The 21667-nt window shown below is 36.9% G+C and overlaps 1 protein-coding gene across 28 annotated transcripts in view; it reads left to right on the top strand.

The window, feature by feature from the left end:
* The window catches only part of LOC127853932 (androglobin-like), a 171806-nt gene that overhangs the window by 135712 nt on the left and 14427 nt on the right, over positions 1 to 21667 (top strand). For 26 of the 28 annotated variants that reach the window (XM_052388785.1, XM_052388787.1, XM_052388789.1 and 23 more), the window contains 8 exons: positions 3372 to 3392; positions 5887 to 5923; positions 8784 to 8987; positions 11450 to 11584; positions 12151 to 12304; positions 12754 to 12941; positions 13718 to 13923; positions 17006 to 17079. In XM_052388785.1, coding sequence (XP_052244745.1) covers positions 3372 to 3392; positions 5887 to 5923; positions 8784 to 8987; positions 11450 to 11584; positions 12151 to 12304; positions 12754 to 12941; positions 13718 to 13923; positions 17006 to 17079 — 1019 coding nt within the window. Of the gene's footprint in view, positions 1 to 3371; positions 3393 to 5886; positions 5924 to 8783; positions 8988 to 11449; positions 11585 to 12150; positions 12305 to 12753; positions 12942 to 13717; positions 13924 to 17005; positions 17080 to 17715; positions 17749 to 21667 lie in introns of all 28 variants that reach the window. The other 2 variants (XM_052388770.1, XM_052388775.1) reach the window with 2 other exon arrangements.

Genomic DNA, 21667 nt, shown 5'->3' with positions numbered 1-21667 from the left:
GTTACCTGTGTTTTGTTCTTCAAAACCAACACATCCTTGTTGAGCATTTGTGTGGTTCTAGGTTTCAATTGGAGATGTTGCCTATTCAATCCTCTCTTGTGTTTGCTTGCTTCTTTTTTCTGGCCTAAGGTTTTAACTAATTCCGTTTTGATTTAAGTGCTCTTTATTTAGTTTTGTAAATAAAGTAATACAACTTTAATGGTATTTTAAATTATTTACTCGGTCATAAAAATGTGCATTGTTTATTAGTGTAAACAAAATATAAATAAATAAAAACACACAGTTGATCACTTATAATGTCACATTAACAGTAACAATATAGTATATATTCATATAAAATACCTTTATGATCACATTTTATGCACATTGTATCCTTATATACCCATATTGTTTATTGAAAGCCAGTTTGTGGTATCTCAAAAAACATACTTGATGAACATATAAATACATCAGTAATGACACTATATTGTTCTGCATTACATGGGCATATAATACACTAATGGATATGGTGTCCGCCTAGCGACCAGGAGGTCACAGATTCGATCCCCACTGTGGGATTATTCTTTAGATCTACCCCATTATTAAGTCAACAAGTACTGGTTTAAGTTTCCAAGAAACAGACTCGAGAGCGATTCAAATAAGCATTCGGCTCTTTATGCAATGGATCTAAAATAAAAAGGTTTAAGGTAATACGCTATGTGTACACTTCAGAACTTTTCTGCATTTTGTAAAATAAAAAGCGCAATATTTTATAAGTAAAGGCACTGATCTCTTTTTTCAAGTGTATTAAATGCTTATTTAATGCAGAAAAATAAGTTGCCTAAACCGCTTAATGTAAATGTGCATCCTTTCAAACTGTTGTAGCTTCATGTACAACAAATTGGTAAGCCCACATGGCTTTCAGTACAATATACAGTACCTCAAATGACATGGTCCTTACACATCAAAATCACATTAGATTGACTTGATGATGGATGGAAAGCTGTAACAATATTGCAGTTGGGATGTTAAAATCATAATTCTGATAAAAATGCTAAAGTCTGTGGTGCTAAAAGTTTATTTTAAAAGATTTGAATTGTGAAACATTTCTTGATGCTTTAAAAAAATATACATGTCAAAAGATTTTTAGCTCACCTGATTGCTCAGGTGAGCTTTTGTGACTGGTCTTTGTCCGTCGTCAGTCCGTCCGTCCGTTAACATTTGCTCGTAAACACTCTAGAGGCCACATTTCTTGTCCCATCTTCATGAAACTTGGTCATAAGCTTTGTCCCAATGAATGAAATCTCGGCCAAGTTCGAAACTGGGTTGTGCCGGGTCAAAAACTAGGTCACTAGGTCAAAAAAAAGAAAATCCTTGTAAACACTGTAGAAGTCACATTTCATGCCCAATCTTCATGTTACTTTGTCAAAATGTTTGTATTAATAATATCTTGGTTGAGTTCAAAAGTGGTTCCGATCCGTTAAAAAACATGGCCGCCAGTTGAAAGTTGGTCAAAACATTGGTTTTATTGATATCTCGGACGAGTTTGAAAATGGTCGGGATCAGTGAAAAAACATGGCAGCCAGTGGGCGGGGCATTTTTCTCTATATGTATATTGTGAAAACATATGAACACAGTAGAAGTCACCTTTTTGGCCCAATTTTCATGAAATTTGCTCAGAACATTTGTTTCCTTGATACGAGCGTTGAGTTCAAAAATGGTTCCGGTCAGTTGAATAACATGGCTGCTGGGAGTGGGGCAGTTTTCTCATTATGCCCCCCTTTCGAAGAAGAGGGGGTATATTGTTTTGCTCATGTCGGTCCGTCCGCCCACCAGATGGTTTCCGGATGATAACTCAAGAGCGCTTATGCCAAGGATCATGACACTTCATAGGTACATTGATAATGACATACAGATGACCCCTATTGATTTTCAGGTCACTAGGTCAAAGGTCAAGGTCACGATGACCCGAAATAATAAAATGGTTTCCGGATGATTACTCAAGAATGCTTATGCCTAGGATCATGAAACTTCATAGATACATTGATCATGACTCGCGGATGACCCCTATTGATTTTCAGGTCACTAGGTCAAAGGTCAAGGTCACGATGACCCGAAATAGTAAAATGGTTTCCGGATGATAACTCAAGAATGCTTATGCCTAGGATCATGAAACTTCATAGATACATTGATCATGACTCGCAGATAACCCCTATTGATTTTCAGGTCACTAGGTCAATAGTCAAGGTCACGATGACACAAAATAGTAAACTGGTTTCTGGATGATAACTCAAGAACTCTTAGGCCTAGGATCATGAAACTTCATAGGAACATTGATCATGACTCGCAGATGACCCCTATAGATTTTCAGGTCACTAGGTCAAAGGTCAAGGTCACGGTGACCCGAAAAAGTAAAATGGTTTCCATATGATAACTCAAGAACACTTTTGCCTAGGATCATGAAACTTCGTAGGTACATTGATAATGACTCGAAGATGACCCCTATTGATTTTCAGGTCACTAGGTCAAAGGTCAAGGTCACGGTGACCTGAAATAGTAAAATGGTTTCTGGATGATAACTCAAGAACGCTTATTGCTAGGATCATGAAACTTCATAGGTACAATGATCATGACTCGCAGATGACCCCTATTGATTTTCAGGTCACTAGGTCAAAGGTCACGGTGACCTGAAATAGTAAAATGGTTTCTGGATGATAACTCAAGAACGCTTATGCCAAGGTTCATGAAACTTCATAGGTATATTGATCATGACTCGCAGATGACCCCTGTTGATTATCAGGTCACTAGGTCAAAGGCCAAGGTCACAGTGCCAAAAAAAACGTATTCACACAATGGCTGTCTAGGTCACGGTGACTCACTTAGAAAAATGGTTTCCGGATGATAACTCAAGAATGCTTACGCCTAGGATCATGAAACTTCATAGGTACATTGGTCATGACTCGCAGATGAAATAATGATGAAACTTGACCAGGATGTTTGTCTGGACAATATCTAGGTCAAGTTTGACATTTGGTAAAGATTGAATGAACCGACTCCTCTCAGGTGAGCGAACAAGGGCCATCTTGGCCCTCTTGTTAGATGTTCATTTCAACATAATAATTTGATTTTGTGTAAACTTATATTTAATATTTTTTTTTATTAATTATTGCTCTTATATAACATCGTTAAATAAGATCATAGGAGGGATGGCGGACCTAATTGTCAGTGCTGTGAGTTACAATTTGTGTGCCTGTGATTTTTGTTTAACCGTGATTATAATAAGGGCCATGTTATTTTTGGGTACTAGAATGGCGTTAATGTTACCGTTCCATAATTTTGCATATATTAATGTGTAATATGTTGTTTTCTCTCCCTGCATGCTTCCCTTATAGAACCTGCAGCCCAGACTGAGGGTATGTAACCAATAAATATGAGCCTTGCTCTGCGAAAAGGGGGTTTAATGCATGTGTGTAAATGCCTGCAGTCTGCGCAGGCTAATCAGGGACGCCACTTTCCGCCTAAACTTGATTTTTTGCTTTAAAGAGACTTTCTTTAAACAAAAAATATGAAAGCCAGAAGAGTTGGGGCTGATATGCCTGTGCAGACTGCACAGGCTAATCTGGGATTACACTTTACGCACCTGCATTAAACCTTCTCTTCACATTTGTATGAATTCATATTATATTATTATGCATACCTATAACAAATGCTTGAAGTTTCACCACCCTACATATAGTACATGCAGCTTTGAAGTATATTTCATATACTAACATGGTAGTTTGAAAGCATCTTTTTGTTAGCTCAACAGATGTGCTCATGGTGTGCTTTTGTGATTGCCTTTTGTCTGTTGTGTGTTGAAAGTCAACATTTGCAATGTTAGCATCTTCATTGCACTTGATAAGAACATTATGTTCCAATTATAACTCTGCTGAGTTTGAAATAGGGTCATGCTGGTTCAAAACCAGGTCACTTGTTCAAATTAAAACAATTGGGGTCAAAAACTGGGTTTCAAATTAAAACATTTGGGGTCAAAACTGGGTCTGCTGGTCAGATTTGAAAAAGATGCCAACAATCTTTGGCCACATTTATTGCCCAATCTTCATAAAACTTGGTCAGAACATTTCTCCAGATTATTTCTCAGCCTAGATTATAACTAGGTCTTTTGGGTAAAAAACTAGGTCACTACATGATGTTAAAGAAAAAACACGTGAGCTTATCAATTGCCACATTTATTTCCAATCATCATGAAACTAGGTCAGGACAATTGGTGCAATGATTTCTCAGCCAAGTCTAAAACTGGGTCATGCATTGCCTAATCTTCATGAAACTTAATAAGAACATTTGTTGGTTAACTGCAATTAATATGTGCACAACCTTCATTAAAAATGCTCTGAGCATTTGTTCTAGTTATTTCTCAAACAGGTGGGATTTGGTGCCTGGCAATAGTAAAACTTGGCGAACATGATAAGGCAGGGAAGTTTTTTTTTAAAGTAACTACAGAATGTATCATTATCGAATACATCATGCATTTAATTGCTCATCAACAGAATTCATGTATATTTGAGCCTCCCCCTGGGAAAACAGGGCTTAATTCATGTGCATACAGATGTCCCAGATAAGCCTGTGCAGTCAGCACAGGCTATATAATCAAGGACAACACTGTCCGCTTTTATGGAATTATTCAAGAAAGAATTCTCTTCCAAACAAAAAACCAGTCTAGACAGGTGGGAAGTGTCGTCCCATATCAGCCTACAAACTGCACAGGCTAATATGGGACTTCATTAGCATTATTCCTGGTTTTCCCAGTGCATGGCTCATTTTTATATGTGACAACACACGTTTATAAATAAATACTCTATATTCCATATTGCAAGTTTTTTGTTTCCTTGGATAAGGTATCATAAATGGTGACTTACTAAAATTTGACAGCTAGACAGTTTATTGTTATAGCACATTAACGCTCAAAATGTAATCTGACTGAAAAAAGCATTATTATACTGGTGTTATAAATAGTGTTTTTTTATTTGGACTAATATCAATAGATATAGATGTTAATCAAGGCAGTCTGTATATAATATATGGCCTTACAGATTGTTGACTTCGATGACATGTTAAGCTAGGCATGAAAAGACTGACCATTTGTGAATCATTTTTTGAATTCTAGTGACCCAAAATAGTATTAGTTGAGGAAAAAAACTGTAGTTGTTTGGAAAATCTTTGTTGCAAGTCAATGTTTATTTAGATTTTTAATGCTTGAAAATCTTAGAAAGTAGTGTCACCTTATGGACAGACATATTTGCTTGGGGCTTTAAACTCAATGATATTCCTAGACAAGGATGTTGTCATATATGGATTTTTTATTTATAATTGCATGCTATAACAGAGGGGGTAATCACGTGATAGTCAAGATGGGGACGTCCATGACGAGACAGTTATTTTTCGCCGTTGTATACCATTTATTACTTGTGTTTAACTTTTAAATGAAGCTCACTTTCCAGCCATATCAGTAAAGATGTGATCAGTGTTTATTTCGTATTAAAATTCGGTTTATATCTAGACTTTACTCCCCGCAAATTTTCTTAGTGGAGCTCTAATTAGGTCATCCCGCTTAGAAATTTCGCAGCGAGAAAAGTCATGATAAAGAGCCAATATAAACACGACATAAACACCAGTAACTTTCTTGCTCACATGGCTAGAAAATGAGCGGCATTTAAAGGATATTAAACTTAGAAAAATACCTGCTTCGACATGAAAGTAGCCATCTTGACTATCACGTGATTACCCCCTCTTTATAATGGCAAAGTGAATTGCACTGGTAGATGTTAGTTGTGCTTAATATTTAAAATGTACGAATTAATTTTTTTCCATGAAGCATCGATATGAGAACATGTTTTATTCTACAAACAGGTGAAACAGAGAAAGCTAGCAGTTCTTGGGAGAACAGGTATGTTGTTCACGCACTTTCCTTTGAAATAAAATCTGAAAGGAAAAGTCATAATATATCATTTTTATGCTCCCCCAAAATTTATTTTGGGTAGAGCATATAGTCGCCGCTTCGTCTGTCCGTGTGTCCGTCTGTGCACAATTATTGTCCGGGCTATTTCTCAGCAACTAATGACCGGAATTCAATGAAACTTTATGGGAAGCTTCACTACCAAGAGAAAATGTGCATATTATCAGCGGGTTCTGGTCGGATGATTTTTCACAGAGTTATGGCCCTTTGAAATTTTCTATAAAAAAAAATTTTGTCCCCCCAACTACTGTGCCCTCAAGATGTTTCCTTTTATCTGAATATAAAGTGCAATTTTGTGACAAAAAACCTTTGGGGAGCATCACCCGTCTCCGACGTTTTTTTGTTATGTTTGTTTTTTAGCTCACCTGATTGCTCAGGTGAGCTCTTGGGATCTGTCTTTGTCCGTCGTCCGTCCGTCCACATTTGGTTGTAAACACTCTAGAGTCCACATTTCTTGTGCAATCTTCATGAAACTTGGTCAGAAGATTTGTCCCAATAATATCTCAATCAAGTTCGAAACTGGGTCATGCTGGATCAAAAACTCGGTCACTAGGTCAAAAAAAAAGAAAATCCTTGTAAACACTGTAGAAGTCACATTTCATGCCCAATCTCCATTTAACTGTGTCAAAATGTTTGTCTTGTCCGGTGAAAAACATGGCCGCCAGTGGGCGGGGCAGTTTTCCTAATTTGGCTATAGAGAAACCTTGTAAACAGTCACAATTTTTGCCTAATCATGAAACTGGGTCAAAAGATTGGTTTTATTGATTTCTCGGCCGAGTTCGAAAATGGTCCAGATTGGTAAAAAAACATGGCCGCCAAGGGGCAGGGCAGTTTTCACGATATGTATATAGTGAAAATATGTCAACACTCTAGAAGTCACATTTTTGGTCCAATCTTCATGAAATTTGGTCAGAACATTTGTTTCCTAGATACGTGAGATAAGTTTGAAAATGGTTCTGGTCCGTTGAAAAACATGGCTGCCAGGTGGACAGGGCAGTTTTCCTTATATTTATATAGTAAAATAGGCTTGTGAACAATCAAGAAGTCACATTTTTTCCCAATCATCATGACACTTGGTCAAAACATTGGTTTTATTGATTTCTCAAACGAGTTCGAAAATGGTCCAGATTGTTAAAAAAACATGGCCGCCAAGGGGCGGGGCAGTTTTCGCTATATATATATCTTGAAAACATGTCAACACTCTAGAAGTCACATTTTTGGTCCAATCTTTATGAAATTTGCTCCAAATCTCATGAAATTTGGTCAGAACATATGTTTCCTCGATACGTGAGTTAAGTTTGAAAATGGTTCTGGTCCGTTGAAAAACATGGCTGCCAGGTGGACGGGGCAGTTTTCCTTATATTTATATAGTAAAAAAGGCTTGTGAACAGTCAAGAAGTCACATTTTTTGCCCTATCATCATGAAACTTGGTCTAAAGATTGGTTTTATTGATATCTCGGACAAGTTCGAAAATTGTCCAGATCGGTGAAAAAACATGGCTGCCAGTGGGTTGGGCAGTTTTCTCTATATGTATATAGTGAAAACATGTGAACACTCTAGAAGTCACATTTTTGGCCCAATTTTCATGAATTTGGTCAGAACATTTGCTTCCTAGATATCGGAGTTCGAAAATGGTTCCAGTCTGTTAAAAAATGGCTGCCGGGGGGGGGGGGGGGCCGTTTTTCTTATATTTATATAGTAAAAAAGCTTGTGAACACTCTAGAAGTCACATTTTTTTGCCCAATCATCATGAAACTTGGTGAAAAGATTGTTTTTATTTATATCTCAGATGAGTATGAAAATGGTCCTGATCGGTAAAAAAACATGGCCGCCAAGGTGGGGTGGAGCAGTTTTCCTTATATGACTATAGAGAAACCTTGTAAACACTTTAGAAGTCTTATTTTTTTGCTTAATCATCGTGAAACTTAGTCAATACATTGGTTTTATTGATATCTCGAATAAGGTGGAAAATGGCTCAGATCGGTGAAAAAAACACTTTTTAGCTCACCTGATTGCTCAGGTGAGGTTTTAGGGTTGGTCTTTGTCCGCCGTCCGTCTGTCCACATTTGGTTTGTAAACACTCTAGCATTCACATTTCTCAAGCATTCTTTATCAAAGTTGCTGAGAAGCTTTATGGCCACAAGATCTCAGTCAAGTTTGATAATGAGCAAAATCGCATAATTTTGTCAAAATTTTCATTATATTATACGAAATCCCTAAAAACACTAGAGGTCACAATTTTGTTTCAGATTTTATGCATCTTGGTCATTATATTTAATTTTGTAAGCAAAGTTTGATGTTTGGTCATAAGGGGTCAAAATATAGGTCACCAGGTCAAATCGTACAAAAACCTCGTAAACACTCCATACCCCAGAGTTTTGGCTCAATAATGATGAAACTTGACCAGGATGTTTGTCTGGACAATATCTAGTTCAAGTTTGACGTTTGGTTAAGATTGAATGAACCAACTCCTCTCAGGTGAGCGAACTAGGGCCATCTTGGCCCTCTTGTTTAATCTCTGGGTGGTATGTAATTAAAACAAAATTGTTTGTCATTGTTTGGCTACTATTTTGTTTGAAAAATACCAGTTGTCTGTTTTTATGAATGCTTGATTGTTTTTCATTGTCTGGTTACTGTGTTGCCTGGAAAATTATGTAAAAAAAATACTGGTTTCCTGTTTTTGAGACTGCTTAACTGTTTTCCATACTGATTTACATGAAGAAAAATCTTTTTTTGAAGTAGGTCAGTTCCTTATTTTTTTTACTATCCTGTTCCGCTATAATTCTGCAGACAAGCAACCACAGAGGAGCAGGTGGCAACTGTGAAGCTGCAAAAGCAGTGGAAGGGCTACTGGGTGCGCAAGATCCGCGCTGCACGCCAGCCAGGCTCCGAGGAGAACCTGAAGGTGCAGCAGAACCTTCAGAAGTGCTGGGCCATCATTGAGCAGAACCTAGACCCTGGCAACCCGGACCATCCTGGACTGTTCTTGTTCAGGTAAATTCCAGACTGTTCTTGTTCAGGTAAACCCCAGACTGTTCTTGTTCAGGTAAACCCTGGACTGTTTTTGTTCAGGTAGTACTTGTTCAGGTAAACCCCGGACTGTTCTTGTTCAGGTAAACCCCTGACTGTTCTTGTTCAAGGAAACCCCGGACTGTTCTTGTTCAGGTAAACCCCGGACTGTTCTTGTTCAAGTAAACCCTGGACTGTTCATGTTCAAGGAAACCCGGGACTGTACTTGTTCAGGTAAACCCCTGACTGTTCTTGTTCAGGTAAACCCCGGACTGTTCTTGTTCAGGTAAACCCCTGACTGTTCTTGTTCAGGTAAACCTCTGACTGTTTTTGTTCAGGTAAACCCCTGACTGCTCTTGTTCAGGTAAACCCCTTACTGTTCTTGTTCAGGTAAACCCCAGACTGTTCTTGTTCAGGTAAACCCCTGACAGTTCTTGTTCAGGTAAACGCCTGACTGTTCTTGTCCAGGTAAACCTCTGACTGTTCTTGTTCAGGTAAACCCCTGACTGTTCTTGTTCAGGTAAACCCCGGACTGTTCTTGTTCAGGTAAACCTCTCAATGTTTTTGTTCAGGTAAACCCCTGACTGTTCTTGTTCAGGTAAACCTCTGACTGTTTTTGTTCAGGTAAACCCCTGACTGTTCTTGTTCAGGTAAACCTCTGACTGTTCAGGTAAACCTCTGATTGTTTTTGTTCAGGTAAACCTCTGACTGTTTTTTTTTCAGGTAAACCTCTGACTGTTCTTGTTCAGGTAAAGCCCTGACTGTTCTTGTTCAGGTAAACCCCTGACTGTTTTTGTTCAGGTAAACCCCGGACTGTTCTTGTTCAGGTAAACCTCTGACTGTTTTTGTTCAGGTAAACCCCTGACTGTACTTGTTCAGGTAAACTTCTGACTGTTCTTGTTCATGTAAACCTCTGACTGGTTTTGTTCAGGTAAACTTCTGACTGTTTTTGTTCAGGTAAACCTCTGACTGTTTTTGTTCAGGTAGCAGAAAATTTTACTTATTGTTCAGGTAAACCTCTGACTGTTTTTGTTCAGGTAAACCCCGGACTGTTCTTGTTCAGGTAAACCCGGACTGTTTTTGTTCAGGTTAACCTCTGACTGTTTTTGTTCAGGTAGCAGACAGGTAAATCCGGACTGTTTTTGTTCATGTAAACCCCTGACTGTTTTTGTTTAGTTAGACCTCTTACTGTTTTTGTTGAGGTAAACCCCGGACTGTTCTTGTTCAGGTAAACCCCGGACTGTTTTTGTTCAGGTAAACCTCTGACTGTTCTTGTTCAGGTAAACCCCTGACTGTTCTTGTTCAGGTAAACCCCTGACTGTTTTTGTTCAGGTAAACCCCGGACTGTTTTTGTTCAGGTAAACCCCTGACTGTTTTTGTTCAGGTAAACCCCTGACTGTTCTTGTTCAGGTAAACTCCTGACTGTTCTTGTTCAGGTAAACCCCGGACTGTTTTTGTTCAGGTAAACCTCTGACTGTTCTTGTTCAGGTAAACCCCTGACTGTTCTTGTTCAGGTAAACCCTGACTGTTTTTGTTCTGGTAAACCCCGGACTGTTTTTGTTCAGGTAAACCCCTGACTGTTTTTGTTCAGGGAAACCCCTGACTGTTATTGTTCAGGTAAACCACTGACTGTTCTTGTTCAGGTAAACCCCGGGCTGTTTTTGTTCAGGTAAACCTCTGACTGTTCTTGTTCAGGTAGCAGAGAATTTTACTTATGAGTCACCCTCTGGGAAATGTGGCTTAAAACTTGTGTGGAAAGTGTGGTCCCAGATTAGCCTTTGCTGTCTGCACAGGCTAATCAGGGACGACACTTTGCGCCTCAACTGTGTTTTTGCTAAGGTTAAAATGTACACTAGAGATGTAAGCTTCTCTCATACATAAGAAATTACTTTTATTTGTGATTTGTGTTGAAAAATTTCATCCCAATCATCCATGATTTATTTGGGGGAAAAAGTTTGTTTTAGTTTGAGATATTTGATTTTGGTGCAACAATGGCTTTGCATTGATTTGCTTTGAATTTGTTTGACATTGATAAAACATAATAAAAACTTTTTTTAAAGTATACAAAAATAATGAGAGTATACTTAGTACATTATCTGTTAGACCGACTTAACTCATATGTATCCTTGAAATAATTTTTTTTCAATTCTTTATTTACTTAAATAATGTTTTTCAAGTAAGCTCATGTAAACGTGCCAAAAACACACCATTTAATGCCATCATCTACTTACATACATGGGAGCAAATAGTTGTACCAACTTAATTTTGTTTTTCTTTATGCTACTTCTGCGGGGAGAAAAATGTATGGGAGCAAATAGTTGTACCAACTTTGTTTTTTTATGCTGCTTCTGCGGGAAAAAAACACAAAAAAATGCCATCATACATACACATTCATGGGAGAAAATTATTGTTCTTATTTAATTGTGTAAATATTTCTGCTTGTTCAGAAACATGTTCAAGATGGAGCCAGACCTGATGGTGAAGTACCCGTTCCACAAGGACGAGTGGAACAAGATCTCCTACAACGACTACAAGGGACAGTACCCCGATCAGTCTCCCAACAACTGGTTTGTCGTCTTCAGGTTGGTGCTCTCCCTTTTTGTTGTATTATCTTTCTTATTCTCGAAGCAATTTAAGGAAAGAGAAAAGGTATAAGATTATACCAGTCTTTGGTGTGTTTTGGTGTCCATCCCCATATTTGTGTGTCTGAGTAATTTTGCTTGCGTTCTTTTACAATGAATATTTTAGACCCATCCCTCCCCTCCAAATTGTTTTCTGTGGATACTTTTCTGGGTTGTTCCAGAAGTTGTTTTTTATGTCCATAATCATGAACACTCACCTATTGTAGTCAGTGTAAGCAGAAAAAATATATGGAAAAAAAGAAGAAGAAAATGGAATAAGACGTAGATTTATGAAATGAGTGTTACTGTTGAAAAACATTAACAGTCATACCTGGGACATGGGAGTGTTCCAATTATAATCCCAACCACCATTGTTGACATGGAAGTTTTTCTTTAATTATTACCCTTCCTACTGTTCTTGACATGGGAGTGTTCAATTCACCACCCCAACCACAATTTTTGACATGGGAGTGTTCCATTTAATACCCCAACCACCACATGTTTCACATATTTCATTCTTACACTAGGGAGGTGTTCCATGTGATGGAAGAGATGCTGGCTGTTCCAAAGCTGTACGTGCCCATCAACACGTGCATGCTGCGTGTAATCAACAATGACACTGGCGAAGAGATACCCAGGGTCTTCCAGAAGGTGGCACCCTATGTGTACAAGAAAAATAGGGTATGTCCAGGCATCTAGATTTTAATTATATTTTTAAAAAATCTGGGGATATGATGTATTAATTTTTTTAATGTTCATACACACATCTGTAATTCTTATAATTTACTTGTAAAAGGTTATATATTTGTATTTATGTTTAGGGTTCATATACACATTTTGTGTGATTCTATACTTCTACAAATTTCTCATTACTTAAAAAGAACTTTTAATCCATTCATGGATAAAAAAGGCTTTATTTCATTATTTATGACAGATTTATTAACGTACCATGTAAACAGAGAAACTTGATGCATTAGTTTCACAAAAGACTTGTTATTTGCCTAGGCTCTGACCTTAGTATACAGTCTTACTATAGCATTGATAAAAAGTTTTAGATTGATTCACAATTCATAGCAAATTTATTTATAAACCAATCTTAAATACCGAATTCCCAATCCCTCGCATTACAGAAGGGGTACACGTTCGTAGCAGAGGCCCGTACGACAGAGCACCCGCTGCAGACCGGTACTTGGCGCATGCGTATGATTGGTTCCCTGTCGCCGCTGCCCGCCCCCCAGCGAGGCGAGATGAACAGCAGCTTCTCCGTGAAGGAGATCAGAGACTACTATATACCAAACAGCAAGAACGTCATATTCAGGTGGGTCGCATCATTTGAGCTGATTTCCTTAAAGGTTGAAATCTGCTTTCCTTGTTCTAGGAAAACTGAGCTTAATGCATATGCCTAAAGTGTCAACCCATATTAATCAGGGACTTCGCTTCCCGCCTAAACTTGCTTTTTTTATCAGAAGAGACTTTTTAAAATGAAAATCTATTTAAAAGAGACGCCTGCACAGGTTAATCTTGTGCAACTGTTGAGGCAGAGGCATTAAGCCCAGTTTTCCCACATCAAGGCTTAACAAATTGTTCTTCAATTTGCTGGATCTGTTTAAGAGATATAGGTTTCTGTGGACCCTGAAAGGAATTATGGGCCTTTCCGCTCCTATTAAGATATGTCTGGCATTGTACCCTTTGTTATGAAGGGGCCAGTTGAAACTTGGAAATCAAGAATCAAGTTGAAAAATAATCTGTTCTGATTTGATTGGTTAATAAAAACAATTGGGCTTCATGTTTGTGTGTAAAGTGTTATCTTCATTTAAACAAAAAATACATCAAAAGCCAAAATTGTCATCCCTGATCTAAGACTTATCTAAGAGGACACCTTAAAAACATGCATTAAGCCCCGTTTTTCCAGATCGAGGCTGATATGATTGCTTCAATCCAATCAATTCACATACAATTCTAGAGAAAACATCCTTAGGTGATCAGAAAGGACAGATTTTAGTGGTAAATAAAAACAAATGGTTGCCTCGATACAATCAATCCTTAATCCTAAATGTTGTATTGTAAATGACATTAATATATTTGCTCCTGCAGATACTCTGTGAAGGTGACGGAGGACCACCTGGCGAGTATCCAGATGAACACGTCCAAGTCGGACGTGTACGTCAAGCTGGTGGTGCTGAACAACGAGGAGGAAGTGGCCAGCACGCTAGGCAAAGGTCACGCCGTCATCCCGGCCTTCACCTTTCTCAAGGACATCAACCCTGATGAGGAGCCAAAGCGGTCGACGTCAAGAGCTTGTAAGTGCATTTGGGTTGCGTCATGCAAAAATGGGTCTTAAGACTCATTTAGACAGTATAGCCTCTGCATCTGTATACTCTGATACTTCAAACCTATTAAATCAAGTTTTATTTGAATCAAAAGACAAAGGCTGATTGAAACACTCTAAAGTCTGCTCCTGGGTAAAACCAGTACTTTGTGTCTTTGGGGAAATCCCCTAAAAAGCTCCCACAGTGGGGATTGACCCGTGCCTTCTTGATTGCTTGGTGGACTCAATATGTCCACCATGTCATGGCAACCTCTGAGATTCATTATAGTTGCAGTGTCGGAAAATGTGCCTTAGGGCATATCAGGAAAGGGAATACTTGCTTGACATAATTGCGGACTGGGTAGCTCCTGAACGGACTGCACAAATGCACAGTCTGGTTGGGAGCTGTGCCGGCAGCATATGGAATAATGCCAATTTTTGCTGACAAAGCTCTTTTCATATAAAATATGTTGCATTGCTATGTCGCAAATAAATTATTTTTAGCGAGGCTGTTTTCAGAGAAAACCCGAGCTATTGTCATAGCCAGCTCGTCGTCCGCCGTAGGCGTCGTGCTAAAACCTTAACATTGGCTCTAAAATCAAAGTGCTTCCACCTACAACTTTGAAACTTCATATGTAGATGCACCTTGATGAGTTCTACACGCCACACCCATTTTGGGTCACTAGGTCAAAGGGTCAAGGTCACTGTGACCTCTAAAAAAAAAATCTGACAAGCTTTCGCAGCCGAGCGTGGCACCCGTTATGTGGTGCTCTTGTTTTTATTTCGCAGTCATCTTGTTGTTGATTGTGTATGGAATTTCAATGTCACTATATTACAATAGATGAGAATTTTTTTCCTCAAACCGGTCAACATCAATATACCATGTGGGATATCTCCAACAATATTCGAATGTTACACACTAACTTATTCCTCATATCAAATAGATTCTGCATCACGTATGTATTGACATGATGTCTTACACTTTTATAACAGTTCAAATTGTTTTATTTCCTTTATTCAAAAGTTTTAAATTGTGTTTATTTTTGTGTTTCATTGATTGATTTTCAGTGTCCAATGATCAATGTAAGCCTATTACACTTGGCTTGAAATGTATTGACTTTGCTCGTGCTAGTGTAAAATATATGGCGATGCCATAGATTTTGTACATTTCTCGTCCCTTAGAAAATCTAATTAATTTTAAAATCTTCTTTACTAGAATCAAGTTTTAAAGGCTTCATTTTCAACCTTAAGATACTGATGGGCAGCAAACAGCATAAAACCTGAACAGACTGCGAGTTACTCGCAGGCTGTTCTGGTTTTATGCTGGTTGCAAAAGCCATTTACAGTTTGCTTCTGACTGGGAAAGGGTTTAGTGTCGTACCTCATTTATAAAGTATCAAATAAATCATGTTAGTTTTGTCATGAAGACTTTTGCTCAAAGTTTGCTAATGGTTTTGTTTGATACTTTGCTTGGTCAGGTTGTTTTTTTCACTCTGCCAAAACAGCTTCATGGCTGCTATATGGCTTTGTGGAAATTGAAATAGCTTGCCGAGGGATTTATTTTTTGCACAAACATTCCTTATTGCACTTATGAACCTGTGCGTAGATGGATGTCTGCACAAATACATCACAAATATGTACTGAGCCAGATAAGTGTGTGTGTGTGTTTTTACACCATTTACATATATTTACACTATGAATATTTATTATTTTCTTGTTTTTACACAATTTACATATATTTACACTATGACTTTTTATTATTATTTTCTTGTTTTTACACAATTTACATATATTTACACTATGAATATTTATTCTTTTCTCACTATGATACGTGTATGCATTGTATCACTTTTAGGACTTCTGAATTATGGCCACTGAGTTATTAAAAGTTTCCAAAAGAGGCTTGTTTTTTTTCTAACTCAAAGGTTGTTAATTTTATCATCATGAAACTCTGTGATAGTGTTTGTGGTCATAGTTATATCTATACCAAATTTGATAACTGGCCATGTTGCATAAAACACTTTTAAATTTTGAATAAACATAAATATGCATAAAATTTTCTTGGCTCCGGCTCCGCTTTCTTACTCTTCTGGATTTTATCATATCATCACCAAACTTGTTGACAATGTTTGTGGGCATAAAATATTGACAACCAGTTAAGATCTCTGAAAGCAATGAATTTTACCTGAATTATGGTGTGTGTGCATAAAACCTCAGCCCAAAATGCTAACCTTTTAGATTGTCTGAAGCATTTACAAATTATGGGCCTTGATTCTTGAATCATCCAAGATTTGCCTAATTAACCTGGTATCTGCTCTCTTACTTAGAATCAATGTAACCTTGACCTTTACAAGGGTGTATTTTGTGACAAGTTGTCACAGTTATGGACTGATTTGATGGGTTGCACATTTAGCAGTATAATATTATTAAATATAATACGATTCAATATGAATCTGATCACAAATCTGATTTGGGTTAGTATATTCAATTATTTGTAGAATATCAAATTACATAAACATAAAGTGTGAAATTGATTTAAGAAAGAATAAAGGAAGCAAAATTATTTTATTATAACCATGCAATGTTGTTGACCAATTAGCAGTGATTTTTACTTTGTTGTTTGTTATTTAGTTAGTATAATTTTTAGCTCAACTGTTTTCGGAGAAAACCGGAGGTAATGTCATAGCCAGCTCGGCCCTTAACATTGGCTCCAAAATCAAAGAGCTTCCACCTACAACTTTGAAACTTTATATGAAGATGCACATTGATGAGTTCTACTCGCCACACCCATTTTTGGGTCACTAGGTCAAAGGTCAAGGTCACTGTGACCTCTAAAAAAAAAAAAATCTGACAAGCTTTCATTTATTCAAAACTGCACCCGCAGCCGAGCGTTGGCACCAGTTATGCGGTGCTCTTGTTATGCATTTATTGTAACCTCGCCCTAAAAGAGTCATAGAGCATCTTCAAACAGTACGGTTTATAACTATCAAATGTATTGCTTCAGTACAGTTATATTCTATAGAAAACATGCAAACTGTACGGAAATGTTTCCAATTATTGTGTGTCTGTTGCAGCAAACAAGGGTGATGCTAAGGGAAAGAAGTCAAAGCGTGGTGGTTCTGGAAGCAGCAAAGATGGACGAGCATCGGTATGTTGGGCTGGTGTTATATTATATATTATCCGTTTATTTCCAACAGTTTTCTTTGTTTTTATAAATGATGCACTGTTTAGATTCTTTTTTCAAAGCTGTGTAACATTTCTTTTTTTCTATTTTGATGTTTAAGAGTAATATTAGATGAACATTTTTTTAATATTTAAAATACATTAAGTTTGTATGCCCTCACTTTTGAGGTACTGGGACATTGATTTGCCCTTTTCCATTTGCTGATATTGAAGTCATGGTTCCATTACACATTGATTAGTTTCAAAATGGTTTCCTTCATGTATGTATACATGAGGCAAAAGTATTTTGATGAAATTACATTCATTTGCTTTGAATTGAAGAACAAAAAAAATTGTTTCATAAACTCTTCACTTTTTATGTTTTAGTCTTGGATAAATCATTGAAATTGAATTAAACCTTTTTCTACATGTACTTTTAAGAATAATGTAACAAATGTTGCCCCCATGTACTAATTAAACATATTGACTTCTTCTTTAATTAAGTTGGTGTTCTTAAGTGATTCGGGGTTATAGATTTAGCAATTCTATAATAAACATAAAATGCCAGAAATGTCTATGTGGGATATTTGGCAATGCGTTTTAAACAGCCCGGTATTTTCAGACGCCCAGGGACAGTACCAAAAGCCCCCAGAGGGTGAGGCATACTATATGTGGTAGATAGGTGTAACCCATAGACAAGCTTTGCATGTTATGTACTCACATGGCCTTGAGTTCAACTCCAACATGGACTCTGTGGGGAAAAGACAACGTTTAAAATTGATCCTTGCCATAGAAAAGCTTTACATGTTATGTACTCAAATGACCTGGAGTTCAATTCCAACATGGACTCTTGTGGAGAATAAACAACGTTTTAAACTTGATGCTAGAAATTCATGGTTCACAGTTAAAATTGTCTGTTGGAAATCATTGTTTGATATTGATATTTGTCAAAACAGTGTTAGAATCATGGTATCTTAGAATCGATCATTGAAAATCATTATTGTCTCTAATCGATAATTTTAAGTTTTTGTTTTAAGTCTTATAAAACTGATCATTGAAAATCATTGTGTTCTTATAATTGATAATTGAAAATAATTGTTTGAAGTCTTAAAATTGATCATTGAAAATAATTTTGGTCTTATAAATGATCATTGAAAATAATTTTTTAAGAGATTAAAATAAATGATTGAAAATCATTGTTTGGTCAGGATGGTGACCTTCTGAATTATAGATTCCCACTTCATCAAGATGGCTTGTTTTAACAACAAAATTGTATGTGCACAGTTATTTGTAAATCTAAAACTAATGTGTATTTATTTAGGGACCTAGAAACATAGTCCAGTTTATCTATATTCTATCTAAATTTGCCATATTAATATGCGATTATAAATGCAATACATTGTATTGGTACTTCCGTTGTCAGTGTGACTTCATGAGTAATATAGTCCTTTTGTATGGGACCCTGATTTGCAGTAAGCCAAAGTTACTGAGATACATATCAAAATATTTCACTATCATTGCATGGGATTTTTGAATATATTAAAACTCTGTGTTTTAACCATATTCTGAATAGCTAAATTGATAATATTATCAAAATAATTGCAGTGTCATTTGTCATAAGTTAATCTCATGTAAATTTAAATAGATTTTATTGAAAATCAAGGACTTAACTAGAAAAACTACACATATATTTTGTCAAAACTCTAATTCATTACACATAGGAAACATTTTCAAATGCAACTATTTTTAGCTCACCTGAGCACAACGTGCTCATGGTGAGCTTTTGTGATCGCCTTTTGTCCGTCGTCCTTCTTGCGGCGTCAATGTTTGCCTTGTTAACACTCTAGAGGCCACATTTATTGTCCAATCTTCATGAAATTTGGTCAGAAGATTGGTCTCAATGATATCTTGGATGAGAATGAAAATGGTTACGTTTGCTTGAAAAACATGGCTGCCATTAGGGGCGGGGCATTTTTCCTTATATGGCTATAGTAAAATCTTGTTAACACTCTAGTGGCCACATTTATTGTCTGATCTTCATGAAACTTCGTCAGAAGATTCATCCCAATAATACCTTGGACGAGTTCGAAAATGATGCCGGTTGGTTAAATAACATGGCCACCAGGGGGCGGGGCATTTTTCCTTATATGGCTTTAGTAAAACCTTGTTAACACTCTAGAGGCCACATTTATTTTCAGATCTTCATGAAACTTGCTCAGAAGATTGGTCTCAATGATATCTTGGATGAGTTTGAAAATGGTAACGTTTGCTTGAAAAACATGGCTGCCAAGGGGCGGGGCATTTTTCCGTATATGTCTATATATGGCTATAGTAAAATCTTGTTAACACTCTAGAGGCCACATTTATTGTCTGATCTTCATGAAACTTGGTCAGAAGATTCATCCCAATAATATCTTGGACGAGTTCGAAAATGATGCCGGTGGGTTGAAAAACATGGCCCCCAGGGGGCGGGGCATTTTTCCTTATATGGCTATAGTAAAACCTTGTTAACACTCAAGATGCCACATTTATTTTCAGATCTTCATGAAACTTGCTCAGAAGATTTGTCCCAATGATATCTTGGATGAGTTCAAAAATGGTAACCTTTGCTTGAAAAACATGGCTGCCAAGGGGTGGGGCATTTTTCCTTATATGGCTATATATGGCTATAGTAAAATCTTGTTAACACTATAGTTTGCCCAATCTTCATGAAATTTGGTCAGAACATTTGTGACCTGTGAAGTAAAGTTTGGTTTTATTATGTCATTATTATGTAATATTAACTGTATTATGTAATTTTTCACAGAATTTTCATAATTAACATAACTGTTTTAGCCATTAGCACTTATGATAAGCCTATCAACTAATTAATAGCTGAAAGAAATACAACATGTACATGATTTTGCAGTATTTATCTCCCTTGTTTAACCTGGTTCAGTAATCTATTTTTAGTTCTGCTCTGGAATTTGGGAAGATATTGATCATTGATAAATGGACTGTTCTGAGGGAAAATATACTACTCTGCCAGTGATCTCTTCTGAACTGTATAAAATAAGCTGTTTTGGCTGATTTAATCACCTCTTGATGCTTTCTTGAAAAGGTAACAGCTCTTGAAAATGGTTGGAATTTTGAAATAATTAAATTATAAATTATTTTAACACCAGCATCAAGACATTTTGGTATTTTTAACCAGGTTTTCCGAAGGAAAAAACTGGTTATTAGATTGGCGAATGCGGGCGGGCTGGCTGGCTGGCTGGCTGGCGGGCTGGCTGGCTGGCGGGCTGGCGGAATAAGCTTGTCCGGGCCATAACTATGTCGTTCATTGTCAGATTTTAAAATCATTTGGCACATTTGTTCACCATCATTGGACGGTGTGTCGCGCGAAATAATTACGTCGATATCTCCAAGGTCAAGGTCACACTTTGAGTTCAAAGGTCAAAAATGGCCATAAATGAGCTTGTCCGAGCCATAACTATGTCGTTCATCATCAGATTTTAAAATCATTTGGCACATTTGTTCACCATCATTGGACGGTGTGTCGCGCGAAATAATTACGTCGATATCTCCAAGGTCAAGGTCACACTTTGAGTCCAAAGGTCAAAAATGGCCATAAATGAGCTTGTCCTGGCCATAACTATGTCATTCATTGTGAGATTTTAAAATCATTTGGCACATTTGTTCACCATCATGGGACGGTGTGTCCCACGAAAGAATCACGTCAATATCTCCAATGTCAATGTCGCCACGACTAAAAATAGATTTAAAAAAAAAAAAAAACTTACAAAGGGGGTTAATTTTTTTTGGTCATTTCAAAAGTTCAGTTTGAGTTTTCTCCCTTTATCAGATTTTTTTTTCACAATGAAAACCTGGTTTTGTGACAATTTTGTCCCTTGTAATAATACTAAATTATTCTTATTATTTAGATTATTTTTATTTGGTATTTTCTAAATTAGAAAGACTATTGTATTTCAATAACTTTAGTAAATTCTTCTTATTTTTACATTTGATTCACTGAAGTTTCCTAATTTCCATAAATATTGTTCTTTAGATTAAGTTAGACCTATTTTGTAAACTAGATTTTTGAAGCACATTCTAGAATTACAGTAATTAATATTTATATCAGTTTTTTGACAGATTGTGAACTTCTTTTAACATTCATTATTTGCTGTATGTTGTTCATTTTTGTAACGATACTTAGATTCCTTAGACTTGGCTTGTACCTGTTCTTAATTCTCTGTCATTGTTCTTCATTTTCCGAGTTCTTGGAATAAAAGTAAGTTATTTTTGTTAAAGCTGCTTTGGTTTTCACTTATAAATAAATTCTTTGAGTGTATTCAGGCGTCTCTGGCTGGACGCCTTTAGTTAATTGAATTACAACCAGTCAGTGGTGTCATCCTGACCAGAAATAAGCGTTCGTCAAATAAATATTTCCGCATTACATAAATGCAAAATAGCTGAAGAACTCAACTCACGCGCGTGGCTTTTGTTGTTATCTGGTATGGAAGTGCCATCTGTTATCAAAGTATCCGCATACCCGGCGTGTAAGTGCTCACAAAGTTACATAACTCATAACC

The sequence above is a fragment of the Dreissena polymorpha genome, chromosome 12 (genome assembly GCF_020536995.1).
Source record: "Dreissena polymorpha isolate Duluth1 chromosome 12, UMN_Dpol_1.0, whole genome shotgun sequence".
NCBI classification, from domain to species: Eukaryota; Metazoa; Mollusca; class Bivalvia; order Myida; family Dreissenidae; genus Dreissena; species Dreissena polymorpha.
The sequence above is the reverse complement of the archived record's forward strand: the minus strand, read 5'-3'. Positions and strand labels throughout refer to the sequence as shown.